This window comes from Meles meles, chromosome 4, assembly GCF_922984935.1.
Source record: "Meles meles chromosome 4, mMelMel3.1 paternal haplotype, whole genome shotgun sequence".
Classification (NCBI taxonomy): Eukaryota; Metazoa; Chordata; class Mammalia; order Carnivora; family Mustelidae; genus Meles; species Meles meles.
The window spans coordinates 103492170-103512411 of record NC_060069.1 but is presented as its reverse complement, the minus strand read 5'-3'; the positions used below and the strand labels follow the sequence as shown (position 1 = coordinate 103512411).

Here is a 20242-nt window from a genome sequence, read left to right as displayed (position 1 = left end):
TATTAACATCATTATCTGCTTGCTTCTGCATGCGCTTGGTTTGAGGTAAAGGTGGACAGGAGATACAGAGGCTGTGCAAATAGTGGTTAGGTAATTCAGACTGGTAACAAATGCCGCTGTTTATGCTGCAGCTGCTGCTTGGGTTAGGACAGCAGCCAAGTCATTACCAATGATGACAGACACAGCTGTCTGGGGGAAGGGTGTAGATAGAAAGAGGGAGGAAAGTTCCCACATAGATAACAAATACAAACAGATCCATTCAGTTAGACGAATCCAACTTATTATTTCTCTGACCACCTAATAATCTAATTTTCTTAATTTTATTGGACTAGTTTGATACTTACTTATCAGAGGGTATTCGGAATTATTTCTAGTCCATTCTGAAATAGAAAATCAAGATAAAGAAGTGAAATTGGTTGCAAAAACATCACTCAGTTGTGTCCAAAATCAGAACTAATCTCCGAGAGGACTCCTGAATTTGCACTAACAGAATCCAGTAACTCAGCTTAAAGGAATTTTCACAATTTGCAAATCAGCACCTCAAGATCATGGACACAAAATAAGTCTCTGGGTTTATTTTGAGGCTTGAAGTAAGACTGTAAATCCAACACAAACTTTGTCTGCTTTGATTCCCTCTTCCCCATTGTTTAAGTATAAGGATAGAATACAGCCTGTAAGACAGCTTCCAGCTTAGAAAAACAAGATGTTCATTCAGCCGGTGCTCCAAGTGAGTGTGAAAACCCACAAGGAAAGGTTGCTTCTGATGACATTCTATCATTCTGAAACAGATGGTGCCTCCCAATTCCTGCCCACTCATACCACCCCCACTTCTCTGCTGAGAGGATGATGACCTGCCCTTGTGAAGTTCCTAATCAGGGATTGACCAAGGGCACGCTGGGGAGGATGGAGTTACAGGTCAATGTACATTGTAGTGACTGTTTCCCAGCTCTGTCAACTTTTCTCTTGGAGCTTTGATTTGCAAAGCATTTTTCTTCATTCTAGGAGAATACTGCTTTCCCAATAGCATCCAAGCCCTGACTGAGCCACAGCCCTGTTTGTACATGAACCGATTCTTTTTTTCTTTTTTTTTCCCCCATGGGCCAATTTTTAACTTGAACATAACAAGAAAAGGAGATACAGAAACAATAAAATTCCCAATAGCCCCTAAAAAAGATATCTCAAGGGGAGAAAATGAAATTTTTAAAATCATGCCTCCACATTATTTTTATGAAAAGCATCATCCTTAAATATAATTTCAGAGTATATTTTTCTCTGTCAGTACTCAATTCACTGAGTATTCCCAGGTACAGAAGGAAAAGGAATTTTTCTTTGACTCTTTCCTTCATCACTTCATGAAAGGAAAATACATACCCAGTTCAAAGCTAATTCTGAAATAATTCATTTGGCTTTTGCAAAGGAAGCAAGGATGATCCAGAAAAATATGACACAGTTTCTGCTTCCCAGGACCTTATAATTAATTCTTCATGGGATAAAGATAAACTACAGTACAAGGAAATATCTGATAAATGAGAAGCACAGAGCTTAAATGGCATGAAATATGCTAGAAAAGAGAAATTGCTTCTCCTAGGATGAACCCTGGAAGGCTTCATTAAGAAGTGGGAAATGAGTTTGGCTTGGCAGGAAGGGCAGAACTGTGGTAAGTGGAAGCAGATGAATGGGTGCCCTGTGAATGGTGAGAAGAGCATGGTGAAGACATGTGATGGTAGGTAGGGCTGTTGGGCTGGAGCAGAGACTCGAAGTGGAGTCCAGAAGAAATCCAGAAAGACAAGTGGGGATGGACTGTGGTAGGGCTTGAATGCTGGGAGCCAAATTTGAAAGCACTAAAGATGCTCTGCCAAAGACTCGATAGAGGAGTGGCATGATAGAAGAAATTTATTATGCAAATTAAGTGTATTGGGAAGATATTTGGCTGAAATGGACCAAAATAGGAAGCACTAAAGACACAGCTCCATACGGCTGATTGGAATATTTGTAAGGAAGATAATGAAGGTCAGAGATATACATAAAGCTATAGGAGGGAGGCAATCCCAGACAGAAGGTTGCTGACAGAGAAGAGTAGACGGCCAAAATGAAGTCCTGGGGAATTCCCTTGGTCAGGAGCATTAATTCACAAAGTGATAAGAAAGGTAGGAGTGTGTGAAATTAGGGCAACAGAAATCTCCAAAGGGAAACTTAAAAGGCCCTTCATGTCTCCTACGTAGTTTTCCCTCTCACCACTTCATCTTTATCTCTCATCTTCAATATGATCCTAACAAGTACATCCTCCCTGGGGCAATGGGATCGACGGAGAAGTTGCCTCTTTTGCTTTTCTTCTCTTCAGCCCCATCCTCCCCAAGGGAGAGAGACCGTTGATCCTAATTTTAGTCCCAACTTGATTCCTAGAACACGGGACCTTTATGCACTTTACAAACTGTGCAACCATCTGTAGTGGCTGTGGAATGACACCAGTATGGGACAGAAGAGACACAATAATATCCCTGGGATGCTTCCATGTCAGAAGTCGTTATTGGCTTGCCCTGACACTGGTTAAATTCCTCCCTCTTGTATGGAAGGGGATTGATTCCTATGAAGGAAAAGAGAATTACACAAGAAGGCACCTTTAACAAAGATAACAAAGAATGTGAACTCAATGCCACTTCATTTAATTTTATTATACATTATATTAACATACATCATATAAATAATCTAATAGCATTCAATTATTGTGTATTTTGTCATATAATTAATATCCTGGGGGTAATGTTTTGTAAGCTTGGCTTATTTTTATCATTGATTTTGCCAGTTAAAAAATTAGTACTTCTTTAAAAATTCAATATCTCACTATGTGAATTAATAGTGAAATTTTCTCCAGAAAGCATTCTTTCCATAATCTTCGGTATAAGCTTCTCCTGATTGTTAAAGGCAATTGTTTCACTTTGCACAGATTATGTCATTTAATTCATCTAGGAATTATAAAAAAAGATTTATTGAACACCTACCATGCGTTATACGCTATGTCTTCTATTTGTAGAGAAGCAAAGATGTTTAAGACACAGCTTCCACTCCAAAGAGCTTTATAAGCCAATGCATGGATAGTGGCTGGCAATTAGCATTGCCTTTGACCCACATTAGCAAAAGCAGAGTCTCTAACTCTGCCACGAATCCCTTCTACACTTTACTGTACATTCTCTTACTGGGCTACTTTCAGAAGACTTATAGTAATTTATAGGATTTTAAAGAGATTTAAATGGATTCCTTCAATGGGTTACTTTAAGGGAGTTAAAAGACTGACTCCAAAGTGTGCATATAAAATAATAAATGAAATTTTTAAAAACACAGTATGTGCATTCAAGTGAATGGTGTCCACTGAAGAAGTAACTGCCTAAGTCTGCATGTAGATTCCAGTGCACAAAAGCTCTTTGAAATTTCTTTTTTTGCAATAATCTTCAAGGTCAGTTTCTGGGCCACAAAACAAGCTCCATTTTATTTCTTGTGATAAGCAGTAGATGTTATCTGTGTTACACTAGGTGTAAGTGATAAATCACTAAATTCTATTCCTGAAACTAATACTACACTACATGGTAACTAACTTGAATTTAAATAAAATATTGGAAGGAAAAAGAAGTCAGTTGGCCAAAGATGTTTGTATGTATTCTGGACTCTTAATTCTCTCCTTTTGATCTGTATATTTATCTTATGCCAGTACTACACTGTTTCGATTATTGTAGTTTTGTAGCAAATTTTTAAACAAGGGAGTGTGAGTCCTCCAACTTTGTTCTTCTTTTGCAAGGTTTTTGTTTTGTTTTGGCTATTTGGGTTATTGCAACTGTATGTGAATTTTAGGGTCAGCTTTTTCATCTATGCAAAAAAAAAAAAAAAAAAAGGTTGGGATTTTGGTGGGAATTATATTGAACCTGTAGATCATTCTGGGAAATATTGCTATCTTAACAATTTTAAGTCTTCCAATGTGAATGACATGTATTTTTCCATTTATTTACATCTTCTTTAATTTCTTTCAGTCATGTTTTGTTCAGTGTATAAGTGTTAAGCCTCCCAGGTAAATTTATTTTTTTCTTTTTGAGACTACTATAAATAGAATTTTTAAAAAATTTCCTTTCAGATTGTTGATTGCTAGTGTTTAGAGATACCGCCAATTTTTTTTAGCTGATCATACAACCTCATTGAATTTGTCTATTAATTCTAGTATCTTTTGTGGATTTTTAAGGATTTTCTATATATAAAATCATGTCATCTGTGAATAGTGTTAGTTTCATTTCTTCCTTTCCAATTTGGATGCCTTTTATTTCTTTTTTCTTGCCTAAGTGTTCTGGCTAGTACTTCTAGTTCAGTGTTGAATAGAAGTGGCAAAAGCAGACAGCCTCCCCTTCTTCCTGTTCTTTTTTTTTTTTTTAAGATTTTATTTATTTATTTGACAGAGATCACAAGTAGGCAGAGAGGCAGGCAGAGAGAGAGAGAGAAGCAGGCTCCCTGCTGAGGAGAGAGCCCGATGTGGGGTTTGATCCCAGGACCCTGGGATCACAACCTGAGCCAAAGGCAGAGGTTTTAACCCACTGAGTCACCCAGGCGCCCCCATTTTTTTAAGTTTTTTTTTCTTTATTTATTTGAGATAGAGAGAGAGCAAGGATGAGCAGAGGAAGGGGCAAAGGGAGAGGGAAAAGCAGGCTTCTTGCTGTACAGGGAGCCCAGTGTGGGGCTGGCTGTGGGGATTGATCCCAGGACCCTGGAACCCATGACCAGATCCAAAGGCAGACATTTAATCAACTGAATCACCCAAGCATCCCTCTTCTTCCTGTTCTGAGAGGAAAAGCTTTCAGTCTTTTACCATGGAGTATGATGTGGAATTTTCATAAATTAAACATATTCATTTATTTTCCTCTACTCTCCTCTGTTTGCTTTCCATGTTTTTTTCAGTTTGGTTTTGCCCAACTTAGCCTCAACCTGTTCTCCCAATTTTTGAACCGATTGAGGGCCTCTGGGAGAGACTGGGGAGGAAGCTAAAGCTATGAACATCCTCAAAACTCATCAGGGAGTCAGGTTTATTTGTGTGCATTTTCTTCTCTGTGCAAACTATGAATTATTAACAAATGTATAATTGTCTGAGCACCACAAATATAACTTCAAAGGCTTATTATCAATAAAAGGACTGGTAAGTGGAAGAAAAAATAAAAGGAAAAGAGGACAGAGGATAGAGAATTGTCTACTACAATCAGTATTCACCTGGTAATTTTTTTCATATTTCAGTGACTACTTTGGATTTATCAAATAAATGGTATACCCCCTAAAGGCAAGAACAATAACTTTTATTATATTTTTTTTCTATTTTTCTCTTCCTCACCCCAAAATTACGCACACACTTGCTCACACAGAAGACAATCTGAGGAGTGTGGCAACTTTCCGATTTACATGACTTCAGTTACTAATATAAATGCTTCAGAATCTGGGTCCTCCTTTTCCTTAAAACATGATAAAAAAATATGAGATAGTCTTTTTTTTAAAATGAGATAATCTTGATGTGTAGAACCTACCTGTCACATTAATGGTTATTGAATGGCTTTCAACAAGTCCAGATGAAAAATTCGCAGAACAGCGGTATGACCCGGTATCATCAGGCAGCACCCAATCAAAATGCAGAATAAAAACTGAAATATTACTCTCCTTTTCACTCCAACTTGTGTATCTATGATGTTCATACCTAAAAGATATACATCTTTTTCCTTCGAGTTTGCACCAGATCACGTCAGGTCTGTTAGTACAGTATGTCACAGGGCATTTCAGATCGAATGAATTCCCTGCTGAGACAGTGTATATGGAATGTCTCTTTACATGCAGCTGCTCTTTACATGATTTTTCACCTGAAAGATGAAAACAAAATTAAAATCAAATATGCTCTAGAAGGACCAGATATCTGCCACTCAACAGTTTCTGCCAAAGATTTTATAATTTTCCCAAATAATATTTTTCTTTTTTTTTTTAAAGATTGTATTTATTTATTTGACAGAGAGATTGAGAGAGAGAGAAAGAGCACATAAACAGGGGGAGAGGCAGAGGGAGAGGGAGAAGCAGACTCCCACCAAGCAGGGTGCCCGATGTGGAGCTTGATCTCAGGACCCTGGGATCATGACCTAAGCTGAAGGCAGACACTTAACCAACTGAGCCACCCAGGTGCCCCCTGCCCATAACATTTTTCAATATATTAACCCTTACTGGCAGAGTGTGTGGTACATAGTAGGCACATAATAAGTATTTGTTGAAAAAAAAATTTTCCTCAATTGTTAATCTCTTCAATTACAAAAACATTACTGATATTTTCAATTTTATAAAATGTTATTTTGTTTTATTATTTTGTAGCTACTCCAATGGTAGCAAATAATAATAACAATTTCTGGTCAATAATTTACTATATTCCAGAGGCTGTTCAAAACACATTAAATAGGGACGGTTGGGTGGCTTAGTCGGTTAAGCGTCTGCCTTCAGCCTGGGTCATGATCCTGGGATCCTGGGATCCAGCTCCACTTTGGGCTCCTTGCTTAGCAGGGAGCCTGCTTCTCCCTCTCTCTGCCTCCTCCATACTCTCTCACTATGTCTCGTTCTCAAATAAATAAATAAAATCTTTTTTAAAACCCCACTAAATATTTTGACTCATTTAATCTTTACACCAAAAAAATATGTTATTATGACACCTATTTTACAGAGGTAGTAAAACATTTGCCTAAAGTTATATGCTAATAATTAGGGGAATCAAGACTCAAATTCATACAAGGGTCCATTACTCTGTAATTGTTTCTTGAGAAGTAATAACGTTTTCTATTACTAGCTCTGATATAGTCCAATATGTGGGAGAGAGGAACTTTTGCAGACAACTATTTCCCTATTATACTTGGTATTAGAAATTTTTATTACTTGTTTTTCAGAAGCTTTAGTGCTGCCCTGCAAATTTTTTCCATGACTTTTTCTATGTACAACACACGCAACTCGAGATCATTATTGAAAGATAGGATGCTCTGACATCATATAAATGTTTTGTCTTCCAAAGGGGGAGAAGGAACAGTGATGCACCTCTCTTGGAAGTTCTGGCTTTGGCCTAACATACAGGAAGTTGCCTTCCTTTGTTTTGGTGGGGAGAGCTTTTTCCTGGAAACAGATTTTCTGTTATCTTCTATAAACCTTCTGTTAGTAATTGTCAGTTGCATATAAATCTGCAGCCAAGAAAAAAGAACTTTTAAAATTATCTATTACTACTGAATAAGTTCTGTAACCCTTTACTTACCATGAAAGTATTTACCTGGAAACATCAACATCTAGGATGTAACTGAGAACCAAGGTACATGAGGAAGTATTCCCTAAACAAGCAAAATAGATATCGCAAGAACCCAAACTCATCTCACTTTATACATAATCCTTATAATTCCCTTATCATTTCCTAATTAGGTTAGAGGGCATAATTGTGTTATATAACACAGAATAATAACTATGTTCATAATGAGAAGACTGAATCAACAGCAAAACTTTTTATATATATTCAGCTTAATATATTCATTTTTTGAAACTTATTATATACAATAAGCAAAACATATATATTCAGCTTAATATATTCATTTCATATACAGCTTAATATATTCATTTTTTTTTTTTTTTTTTTTTCCCCTTTTATTAATTTTTTCAGCGTAACAGTATTCATTCTTTTTGCACAACACCCAGTGCTCCATGCTCATTTTTTTGAAACAAAGAAGAGTTCAACCCATTTTAAAAAGAATTTCATCAAAAATGGTCACGTCAAAAAACATTTTGGCCTCTAAAGGGGCAAACTTCAGTTACTTAGAATGTATATTTATGTGGAAGTATTCACTCTTGGATAATTGTTGGATTATATTGTCTCTTTGAAGACTCATGCACATGAGCAAGAAAAAACGGCACCAATTTATGACAACCACTCAATTTTTTTGCGTCAGTTACATTATGACTGTATATAAATCATAGAATATTCTACTACCGATCCCTGTGCTGGGAAAATAAAATGATTATAATCAGCCAGATTCCTTTTAGTTAAGAATGCGGTAGTGATTCATACCTTTTTATTTTTCCATTAGACTAAGTCTTGAGAGTGTTTTCCCTTCAAGTTCCTTTCCCTACGTCCTTATGGTTTTTTTTTTTTTTTCTTGGCTCTGTCTTTCCCTGTTTTGAACTACCCTCTCAGCAATATATCTAATATATCCCCTTCATTAATTTCTTTCACTCATCTCCAGGTGTCCTTCTGGACAGAAGTACTGTCTCACATCAGCATAACTGAAAGGATAGCTTAAACTAGTGTTTAAGGACAAAGCAGGCTAAGGGCAACTCGGATGTTGAGATGGAGGACAGCTTTTGGCTCTGCTTTGCACGTACTTCTCAGCTTAGCTGAATGTTCCGCTTTGTTTCTACACCCTTGCCAGCATAAATATTCTCATTTTTAGCAATTTCCTAACCTCCAAAAAAAACCTCCCAGTATAATTTCTGCTTGTATCTCATCAGTCTCTGTTGAGTTTCCAGGAGCCAGATTGAGAACTGTGGAGAACTTTCAGACACTTGGGAATATTCATATATTTATAAATGCATTGAAACCTCAAACAAGATCACTTTAAGGCTTACTAGGACTTACTAATTCAGTTGCTTCCAAAAATTCAAAATAAAAATGAAAGCAAACTAAAAGCCAAGTTATAAGGATGAAGTTTTCAAAAACTTGAAGAGAAAGGGTAAGATAATTTACCAACAGGAAGTGCCTAAGAATATAACACCTGGATGTGGTTAGACTTGCAACAAGAAAGCGAAGAAGCCAGAGGCAGAAAAGCCAAGTGAAACTCACATTTCCAGAACTCGCATTCCTCCTCCCCCCGAAGTTAATGGACTACCTCAGCCTCCTAACTTCCCTCTTCATGTACCCGGATCTGGATAAGTCAGTCAGAGGGTTTTTTTTTTTTTTTTGGTTTTTAAAGATTTCATTTATTTATTTGACAGACATAACAAGTAGGCAGGGAGACAGACAGAGAGAGAGGAGGAAACAGGCTCCCTGCTGGGCAGAGAGGCCACTGCGGGGCTTGATCCCATGACCCTGGGATCATGACCTGAGCCCAAGGCAGAGGCTTTAACCCACAGAGCCACCCAGGCGCCCCAGTCAGTCAGAGTTTATGGAGCCCAGAACTTGGTGCCAACACTGTGGAAAACAAGGAGATGTTTGTAGAAAAGGCCTTCCTGCCCTCAAGAAGCTTAGCATTTAATTGATGAGAGGAGATTAATTTACATAGGCACTTTCTCAGAATAAATTTACTATCTACCATGCTTTTTAATCTTCAAATTTACCTGAGCTGAAACCAGGGCTCAAAGGGACCCTGTATGTCCTTGTATGTTAGTTGTTAGGGGGTATAGAAGTAAATAAGACAAGGTGTCTTCCTTCAAGGGGTTTGCCTTCTAATGGGAAATAAAGATGCTTAACAGATGGGAGAATGAAATAACACTATAAAAGCAGGTGCAAAGTTTGCTTGGGTGTGCAGAGGATTAATCTCAGCTGGGACTATTGTTACAAAGCTTAATGAACTGTAGTGAATTAGTAACCTTTTGATAATCAGAGCAGTGAAAGGGACAGGGGAGGTATTTTAAGACTGAAGACAGGGAAGGGCAAAGGCAAAGAAGCCAGGAATCTCATGGCAGATTCAGGGAATTGATACACACTCAGATCACGGGTTGCTCACATAGTGACCTGGAGACCACAGGTTGGTTCAGAATAAATGAAGCAAGCACGAGTTGGGCCGCGTTTAAACTCCGCTTACTCACCATGAGAATACAGAGCCTGATACTTTTGAGATATTTATAAAAGTCATGTAAATACCTAAAAACTAGAATAACCATTCAAACATAGTTGCTCAAATACTCTCAAATACTAATATATTGTGTGATGTTGAAATAGCCACACAGTCTCACTGGACCTCAATTTCTGTAAGACAGGATGAAAACAGGAAAATTCTCAGTCGCCATACTCCCCTACACGAATGCATCTGCCGCTTCAGCGCCCTCACTGTGTGACGGACAGGTTAAAACCAGCTCTAGGTCTCTGTTGCCTTTCCACGTAGCCATCGGGCTGTTACCCTGTGCTAGTAGCACAAGTGAATATCCCTTCGAGTCCCAGCCTGTGTGGCTATGTGCGTGGGGAGAGTACGGAGCAGGGGTAGGAGAGGAGACCCGGCTGACGGTCCTGACCACATCACTGACTCCCAGTGGTGTTAGGGAAACGTCCCTGGGGTTCCTGCATATTCTTATCGGCAAGGTGAAGATCACTGGCTGTGACATTGGCTGGTACAGGGAATTTTCTGGAATGGAGGAATGAATGGATGAATGCAGGCTTGCCAACAAGCATTAAAAACCAGCAAGAGGACTCTCTCTTTGTTCAAAGAGGGTGTTAACGTTTCCCATCCCCCTGAAACTCAAACGTATGTTTGTAACGCAGGAATGCTACACAGAGCTGAATGGCACAAGTCTAATTCTCCATCTGACAACCATGTTAACCCTTTGCTCCTGGTCCTGAATTTTGTATGACTATTTCATGGCATTCAGGAAATCAAAAGCTGTCCCCGGGGTGTCTGTCTTGTCAAAAAAGCATTTTCTGAAGAGAGGTGAGGAACACAGTTGCTTTTAGATGGAATGTATCAGCCAATGGTAGTTGTTCCTGCTGTTATTCTCAAACATTCATAGCTAATAGTGGGGAATTTTCAATGTCAAAAATTATTTAAATTGACATGCAGTAAAAGGATGAAACTTGTACCATCCTCTGGCTTTTGTATGATGAAGTATCCCTTTTTAAGTCACTAGAGGTTTTAGGAGACTTAGAGTTTTTTGCTTTGTTTTGTTTTTTAAGATTTATTTATTTGAGAGGGAGAGAGATCTTAAGCAGGGTGTTGGGCAGAGGGAGAAGCAGACTACCTGCTGAGCAGGGAGCCCGATGCAGGGCTCAATCCCGGGACTCCAGGATCATAACCTGAGCTGAAAACAGACGCTTAACTGACTGAGTCATCCAGGTGCCCTGGAAGACTTACATTTTAAAAAAATCTTTATGAAAGTCATGACTGTCATCAATGTATGATGCCCAGAGTGTACCATTTCTAACAACCTCTCCCTTTATATGGAAAATGTTTTCAGAGATCATGAGTGGAAACGAACAATAAAATGGCCAGAAAAGAAATACAGACGGTGAATATTTCCTTTCATTGAACTTCATACATAAAATCATGGAGGTTAAAAAGTATTTTTAAATTATGAGAATCAAAAAAGGAAAAATGCACCAAATTGTCTATTTAATAGTTTTGTAACTACTTAAACAGTGTGAAATTTGATCTTTTAGTTATAGTCTGATATAGTAGTTTACATAAATAATTTTCCAGTAGCTAATAAAGGAATTTTATTAAAACTGAAATTCTACAAAAGATACAAGTTAGGCAATTACTAAATTGTACTACGAATGTGCAGTTTTATTTTGATTCATTCTTTAATTTTAAAACAACACTTTAAAGAGAACACATTTCAGTTGTATAAATATTATTTGATAAAACATGAAGTTTTAAACTTCGAAACTAAAGTTTATCCCTGAAAACAAACTACACCACACAGTTTGTACTGTTTCACTTTTCAGTTTTAAACAAATAAATATCCAAAGTGGTTGCACAGAATGAAAGCAATGAAATGGCTCACATTCTCTTTCTTTGGCTCCAGAGTCCCCGTGGTATTGTTATTTATTTAAAATCTACTGTTGAAATGAAGGAATACACAGGGGCACAGGGATCAGAGACACAATGGCCTGGAGCAAGCACAGGTGATGCTGGACATTATAAATTAACGTGTGAAATGAACACATGAATCTGTGTGTGTGCCCACAGCCGATTCTGTAACTGGAAGTTCTCTGAGTTAGCTTTCGTGTAGAATACAATGTTCTTCAAGGGGGAAGTACTAAAAATGTGCTAGTTAGAAACGTACATACATATCATTAAAACCCGGGAGTAACTATAGTAATTATTTAGAATTTAGACCAAAAATATTTTTCAGGGGATATTATTATTATATTATTATTACATGTAATATAATAATCTTATTATTATATTATCACTGGTATTATTCAGAATTCCCAGTACATGGTGGTAATTAAAAGTAGCTTTATTTGTTTTAAAATTCTGTACCGATAATGTACCCCCTTCTTGCCCAGACCCAGGGATATGGACATCACCCCATGACTACTTAGTAATGTGACAGTTTCTACTGCAAGGGGAATGCTCTTCAATTTTCCTTTCAGATTTTTTTTTTTTTTTTTTTTAAATCCTGAACAAGATACAATCCCTCAGAGCTTTCAGATTCCCAAGAGGGAGAGAGCCCTCTGGCTGGGTCAGTTAGGAAATGCTCCAAAGAGGAAGCCCAAACCCACCCTGGGGCCAATCTTGTGCATTTTCTATTATCACAATATGATACCATCACCTACCTATGACATGGCCAGAACCTGGGAGCCCTCTTGGTTTCTTTCCTCTTTCCTACCCCATTCCATCGGTCATCAAATTAAGTTGATTCAGCATCCAAAATGTCTTGCCAATTTGCTTCCAAAAACCTGCTTTAATCCGGGTCTTATTTCATTCCATGTGGATTATTATCACAGCCCACCAACTAGTCTTCTACATTCCAAACTTGGCCTTGTTCCACTCCCCCCACCGCATTTATTCTCCACATCACTGTCACAGTTTGCATTCTCAAAATGAAAATCCGATAGAAGGATTTTGTACCTTAAACCCTTCAGAAACTCTTCAATGCCTGCAGGAAATGTCCAGACTCCATCAAATGAAATTTAACGCTTACTTCCTTTTGCAAACTCACTCTACCTCCATCTTCCAGCAACCCAAGTCCATTGGACATCCCCCACTCAGTGAGGGTTCCATGCTGTTCTGTGTGACATGCAGCATTTCTTTATAATTAAATATGCATTCATGCACCTGTCTTCCTACCAGGTCCATGACTTTCTCGATGAGATAGTACCTGTCTCTGCAGGAGGAGCTGGGCTTAGTACGAAAGGAAGAAGGTCCGAAGTAGCCTGAGACTGAACCATGAGAGCTCAGGAAGAGAAAAATTTCCTGTTCATAACTCTGACTAATGCTTTCTGTGCACTAAGGGAGCAGAGCAGACACATCTGAGCTATTGCAAAGGTGGCCTACAGGGCACTGAGGTGAAGAATGCATGCACCTCAACATACCCCATAGTGGTTAAGTTATAACCACTAAAGAAAAACTACACCTTACAAGTATACAGTGTGGGAAGGTCTGATTTATGTCCACTGAGGGGTGATATTCAAAATATTTAACAAGTGATACTCTGTGGTCATCCAGATACTTGGATCAGCCAATCAGAAAGGCATGCCAGCCACAAAAACTCCACGGGCCAGTACCTTCCAGCTAAGAAGGTGCAGGTGTAAATACCAACAGGAGCCAGGGAGGGTAGATAATTTGTGAAACCTATTAGCTCTTTAAAAAAAAAAAAAAAAAAAAGCTTTGTGATTCTGAATCCCATGCAAAGTACAATTATTTCTAATCTGTAAAAACCATACACCTTGAGTATAACTGTTATCATGAGGAAAATCCCAACTGAGATTCACTCTTGCTCCACTGAAAAATTCTTACATATGCATGGAAAGTTCAAACCGATTACATTTACTGAAAGAAATGGATGACTGTAATGAATGCCGGGGAGACCTTGATTTGAGCTATGACAGAGTTAAACAAAAAGGTATCAATAAATGATTTTTGAAAACCACAATGATCATGAAAGATATAGTACATCAATCATTTTCTGTGGTGTGAAGCAGGATTTTATCTTCTGTAAGAAGATACTGTGATAGACAAACAGAAAAACCCTCAAACTTAGACACATGGTGAGGAGGCTACAGAAGGAGGGAAGTCTTCAGACTTAGGAGGAAAAAACAAGTCTCTTGAGGAGTCCAGTGGTACAATTTGCCTTAATTTTGAGGGCCAGAGTGGTGGACGATGGGGGAGATCTAATGACCCCCGAAGGAAGAGAAGCAAGTGCCTGTTCCCCTGCAAATTGGTATGGGTTCAGGGGTTGCCTGAAACAGTGGGCTGAACAAAATCAAGGCCAATTTGTGTATAGCAACAGCAGTCATGGAATCACACATCAGAGGTTCTGGAACGCTCCTGGACACCTCAAGGAATCACATGCACAGCATCAGAAAGTCCATGTGGCACACTTCTCATCATAAGCTACCTGGCATAGACTCCGAAAATCAGAAATGTGGTGACATGAGATGAAGTTGGTGGACATACAGACACCACTAATTGAATGCATCATGTAGTGTGGATTAAGCTTACCACTTTAACTCTGTGGTAAACAAACCTACTGCATAAGTCAGATAACCCCAGAAGTGCTAGGAATACCTGAGAAACTTGATGTATGCATGCAAGGTTAAAACAGAGCTGCTGTTGTAAAGAGTGACCATTGGTAAGCTACGCTAAACCCAGTGCCATGATCTCAGGAGTACAATGAAAACTGAAAGCCTCAGTCCTCAGGATAAAGTATATCTGACAAACAGCATGCAGTGTAACACTGATCAAAGACGTAGACATGGATGAAGTAATTCAGGTTTTTCTTCTTCTCTGTGGGTATTATCTGATACTGGTCTTTAGAAGGGGATAGGCATCTCTTCCCTGTCTGAACATACACATGTAAAGATGCCCACAAAGAGAGAAGGAGGGAGAGAATGAGAGAGAGAGAGAGAGAGAGAGAGAGAGAGTGAGACTCACATTAACCTGAAGTTTCTTTAGCTAAAATGGGACTGGAAAGTATTAAAGAATTAACTTTACAACAAGAATGTACATAGTATGAATCCAAATTCTTTCTCATTGCTTAAAAGGACAGGAAATGAGAAAATTGAGAGAATTTTCACAATCATTTCTATTACCATTTCCTCCTTAAAAATCTCACTATATTGGAATGTGAAAACTTTCTTTAAGTTTGCTTTCATGTGGTATTTATTTAGCACACCGAAGCAATTTCTTCTAGGGCTGGATCTCTCATTCTGTGATATGACTATTTGGGGAAAAATTTGAAGACTATTTTTTCAATATAGTTTTATTGAGCATGTAAGACTTTAAGCCATCTCTTGGTTTTGTCTAGTTTGGGATAAGTCTTAAATTGTTTTGTCTTGAAATAGTCATTTTAGTATTTTTCAAAGCTTCGTCTAACAGTCAGCAAAGCTTACAAACGACCTGCGCCATTTCCTCTCCTTGAGATATTAAAAGACAGGACCTACAGGGAACATCAGTCGTCATCAGGTCAGACAGCACATGGGTGGCATAAGTCACATTTGGGGGATCAGCTCCAGAATCATGGCTCCACATTCATTGTCACTTGCTCATAAGCACACAGCACCTCACACTATCAAAGTGCTGCAGACCCCCCCTAGATCCTCCTGATGGGCAGAAGATAAGGATGTAACTAACATTTTTGAGTTCTTATTATTGTTTTACTCTTAGGTACCATACATACATCATTTCATTTAATCCTTAAAATCTTATCAGGTACTTACAGTTATCATCTTAACTTTTAAGCTGGAGAACCCAAGTATTAGAGAAGCTAAGCCACTTGCTGAAGACAACAAGCTGGTGGGAGTCTGAGCTAGGACCAGGACTTGAACCCAGGCCTGGCTAACTCCAAAGCAAATTATATGCCAGGGTAGTTGTGGAAGTAAATGAGAACACATAGGAAGAGTTCTTAGCATTATGCTTGGCTCATAATAGACAATAAAAAAATACTGGGTATTATTTTTTCTTAGGATGAATTTAGGGAAGTGACACAGTAGTTGAGCAAAGCCTACAGGTGGCAGAGACAAAATGGTGACCAGAAGTTCTGCCCCAAATGCCTCTGCTCTGAGCAGTTATTCCCAGCTGAGTCAAGGATCAGCAGTGATGCATAACGACTGGCATATAGATTGGGCAAACAAATATAAAAGATACAGAAAAGGCAGTTTATCCCATAGAAAAATGTACTTTTATATATGAGAGATGGAATCTTACGAAATTATACTAACCAAGGGTGCCTGGGTAGCTCAGTCAAGTATCTGACTCTTGATTTTGGCTCAGGTCATGATCTAAGGGTCATGAGTTTGAGCCCTGTGTTGGGCTTTGCACTGGACATGGAGCTGCTTAAGATTCTCTTTTTCTTTCTCTGCCCTAACCCCTCAAAAAAAAAGATAATAATAATAAAAATTAAAAAGTTAAAAAAAAGAATTATACTAACCAGCAAGGCCAGCTTTGGTCAAAAGTGGGAAGTGAAATACCTTTGTCTTTGGATACTTTTCCAAGATTTCTTTTAGTACTTCTCCATTACATCTCTACCAAGTGACAAATGCCCCTTTTTGGTTCTACCCTACTGGTCACTGACTTTGTCTGTCCAGCCAAAGGATTCACATGTATTTCATTTCTGCAGAGTTCTGCCCACCTCATTCAACAAGAATGAGTATTGAGTGGAGTGTTTGTTAGCCAATTCTACAATTCTCTCGGTGGAATAGCAAACGTTTTTGGCCAGTTTAGTGAGCCCTAAAGAATGATGACTCATCTTGACCATTTAGACAACAGCTTCAGAAGATTTTGACTGCCTGCTCCTGGGAGACCCTATTGTTCAGAAATGCTAAGCCCTCCACCTTGATCACAGTGGCTTCTGGAAGAAGAGCAGCACAGAAAAAGCCTACAGCATAATTTAGAAGCCATGGCCAGCAGCATCAAAGAGAGCCTTTGTCATTGTATCAGAAATCAACATAAAGATTTCTAAATACTGCCTTCAGTGATTATGTGGTTACTTGGGTTGATTAGGGTAAGCATAGGCTCTTTGTTGCTGTAAAGACACAGAGAAAGTCCACCTCTACTTCTTTCCCAGGTACTTCCTCCCCTTCTTAATGCACTCTACCAGAGATCACACTGAGATTCCACCAGAGTTTTCAAAGCCGGAGAAGATACTAAACAATATTCATGTGAGCAGAAACTGCCAATTGTCCCCCAATATTAATTCTCCTCTTCTAAATGGTAGAAAAAAATTAAATAGGGCCACAACTACCCAGCTAGGACCTAAGTGCCCCAGCCTGCCTTAGAATGGCTTCTGGACAATGAGCTGTTTATGACATATGTGAGTTCCAGGTTGTGTTCACAAGATAAATATGGCTAACAGGAAGGAGAAAAAGAGAAGTGAGCTCTACCAGCTAAACCTGGGGTTTCCCTATGACTGACCCAAATCACCGTTCCCAGCACTCTCCCGGACTGTGTTCAAAGTGCACCTCAAATTAGATAAGTTTAGATTCTGAGCATTTGAGAATGATACCCCTGCACATGCACGCACAGGCGCTGGGTAATTGCTTCCATAGAGGTAAGCATGTAAATCAGAGGCCATGACCATGAAAGGATAGGTGGATAAGAATGAGCTTATTTTGAGGTAATGGAATGGTGACTATTAGAAAAGTGAAGCAAACTGCATATGACAGAACAGCTCACAAAGACAGTATCACTGAAGTCACATGACGACCAAAGCCTTGCTATTTCTTGGTAACTGTGGATGGTTGTAGATAATGATATCAAGAGCTATTTATAGACAACTTTTCTCAACCCCAAATGAGAGATAGCTTCCCAATCCTCCTTGAAGGAAACTATCAAGTTAATTAAATTTCGGACTGAAAGAAAAAAGAAAACGTTAGCTAAAGTTACACACCACTTAATGACGCATCAGGTAAATCATAGGAAATCCTCAAGGTGGAAAGGTTAAAATTAGTGTGTTCTAAGTGTTATATAGAATTAGTTCACTTACTACAAGAACCCCATGAGATCAGTGTCATTGTTGTCCCCTATTGTTTAGATGAGGAAACAGAACCAGAAAGTTACAGTAAGTGGCAGAGATGGGACAGTAATCCAGGCAGTCTGGATCTCAAGTTCCTGATCCTAACCTTCCCAGGAAACACAGTAAGAGATTGATTTAATTTGGCAACCGGATTATGAATGCCTGTGAACATTTTTCCTTCAATAATTTGGAACTTTAAAGTTGAAACTCACAAGTAATGAAAACTAAGTAGGAACGCCCGAGCTAATCAAGATAACCAGAATTTGACTTCAAAATGACATCAGAGGAAATTTTGGTGGTGGGACAGAGGAAGCAACAATTAATTAAAGAGCTTCTCAGGGTTAGGAAAATCAATTCAAAGCTCTTATCAGCACACAGATTAATCTTTTCATGCCTCAATCCAGGAAGTCCTTTAGCTGTGGAATATTTTCCTAGACATTTACGTAAAAGGTATTCCTATTTTGTGGCAGGTATTTTTGTAATAACAATAAACAGGCATTTGGCAGAAGAAGGAGTTTTACCTCCAGCACACAAGGCACACATTTCAATAGGAACAAATAGCTAGACCCTTAGCAATAAGCCTGATAAAGACACTGTGTTATCAAACAGGAACTTCAAAAAATGATGGCTGCAGAGTACCCTGTTTCTTCTCTGACCCAAAGATATAGTCAGTTCCCAGAGAAGAGACAATCTAAGTGGAATGTGGGGTATGGACCCATGGACCATACTGAACTATCACAATGAAGAAGAAACAGAACACATACAAGAGCCAAATGGAGACTCAAACCAAACTACTGTGTTCTTGATGGAGCCAAATCATAAGTGGCCATTGGTACAAGATTAGTTTGTTTTGTTTTGTTTTTTTAAAAATCATAATAAGTAGCGGTCAGTCAAAGATTTCCTACTGCCTTCATGTCATATCATATTTAGTGCCAAGTGGTACCCAGACACTAACTGCTGTACTCCTGCCTGCTTGAAGAATGGAATCCTTGGTTGATCCTCAACTGAACAAGTGGTCCAAAGACTTGCTGGGACCTGCTCCCTGGTGATGCATCTCCACTTGCAGCCTAATTCTTTCCAGTATAATCTGCCCATCTGCACAGGAAGGAAGGTGCTGACACCTTTATTCCTTTCATCAGGACAAAAATAATCACAGTCAGATACCAAGGGGCAGAATTCTCTCTAACTTTTTTTTGAGAAACACAAAAAGCAACCAAGCATAATTTTATTATAAAGAAGGACCTTAAACAAGAAGTTTATAGGGAACATAACATTTTTTCCAACCTTATGATAGATGCAGCCTCATTCCTGGGAAGAGGCACACAGATTTCACATTGTTTTTAAGTGGAAGGAAATAAAGAAAAATTAAATTATAAATTAAAAAAATAAAAATTTAAGAATCTGAAACTGGGCCCATGTAAAGAATTCAGTAATTGAGTAAATCACAGGAAATCCCCAAGACAAATAGGTTAAAATTAATGTGGTTTTAAGGAATGGAGTCATCAGCTCTGTCTGGGAGAACAATTCTCACCAAACATTTATCTCCACCTATATTTTAAATTTAATGCAAGTAATGCTTCCGTCTACCAACTGCTTTACAGTAGACCTGGTTGGCACTTTGTCTAAGGCTTTCCATTTCATTCTCCAAATAATTCGATTCTCTATAGTTGGGGTCAAACATATGGGGCAATGTATTTTATTTATTCATTTTTTTAGCTTTAAAAGCTCAGCCATTTTAAATGATAATATTAACACTTATTTCCCATCTAACTGAATTTTTTTGGGGGGGGTGATTGGTGAAAATAATATTAGCAAAAACACCATTAACATTTATCAGCTTTTATTATGTGGACTTGTTATACCTGGCACTTCATCCATATTATTGTATTTATAGTCTTCGCCATAGGCCCATATTTTAGGTACAATCATCTCAGTCTTACAAATGAGGAGACTAAGGGTAAGAGAGGATAAGAAACTTGACCAAGGTCACACAGTAAGTGGCAGAGCCAGTAAACAAGCGCAGTCCTATCCTCCCCCCCCCCCCCCCACACACACCGACTTGGGGCTCAGTCCCAGGATGCTGGGCTCATGACCTCAGCTGAAGGCAGACACTTAACCAACTGAGCTACCCAGGCATCCCAGCACTGAACATTCTTTTCCTCCATTGCACACAGGAGAGTTTATGTGCTCTTCAGACTGGTGTGAATTCTATTTAATACACGACTCCAGTTACGGCTGTGTGATTTTAGGTGTCTGATGGAAAACGAAAAACCCAGCCAGCCATCTAAGCACCTCACCAACATAATATCAAATTACTCACACACATAAAGAA

General features: G+C 38.6%; 1 protein-coding gene across 2 annotated transcripts in view; it reads right to left on the bottom strand.

The window, feature by feature from the left end:
• Nucleotides 1-20242, bottom strand: part of BTLA (B and T lymphocyte associated) — a 29143-nt gene that overhangs the window by 7749 nt on the left and 1152 nt on the right. For both annotated transcript variants that reach the window (XM_046001525.1, XM_046001527.1), the window contains exons 2-3: nt 5547-5873; nt 345-380 (exon numbers count right to left, since the gene is read on the bottom strand). In XM_046001525.1, coding sequence (XP_045857481.1) covers nt 345-380; nt 5547-5873 — 363 coding nt within the window. The remainder of the gene's footprint in view (nt 1-344; nt 381-5546; nt 5874-20242) is intronic.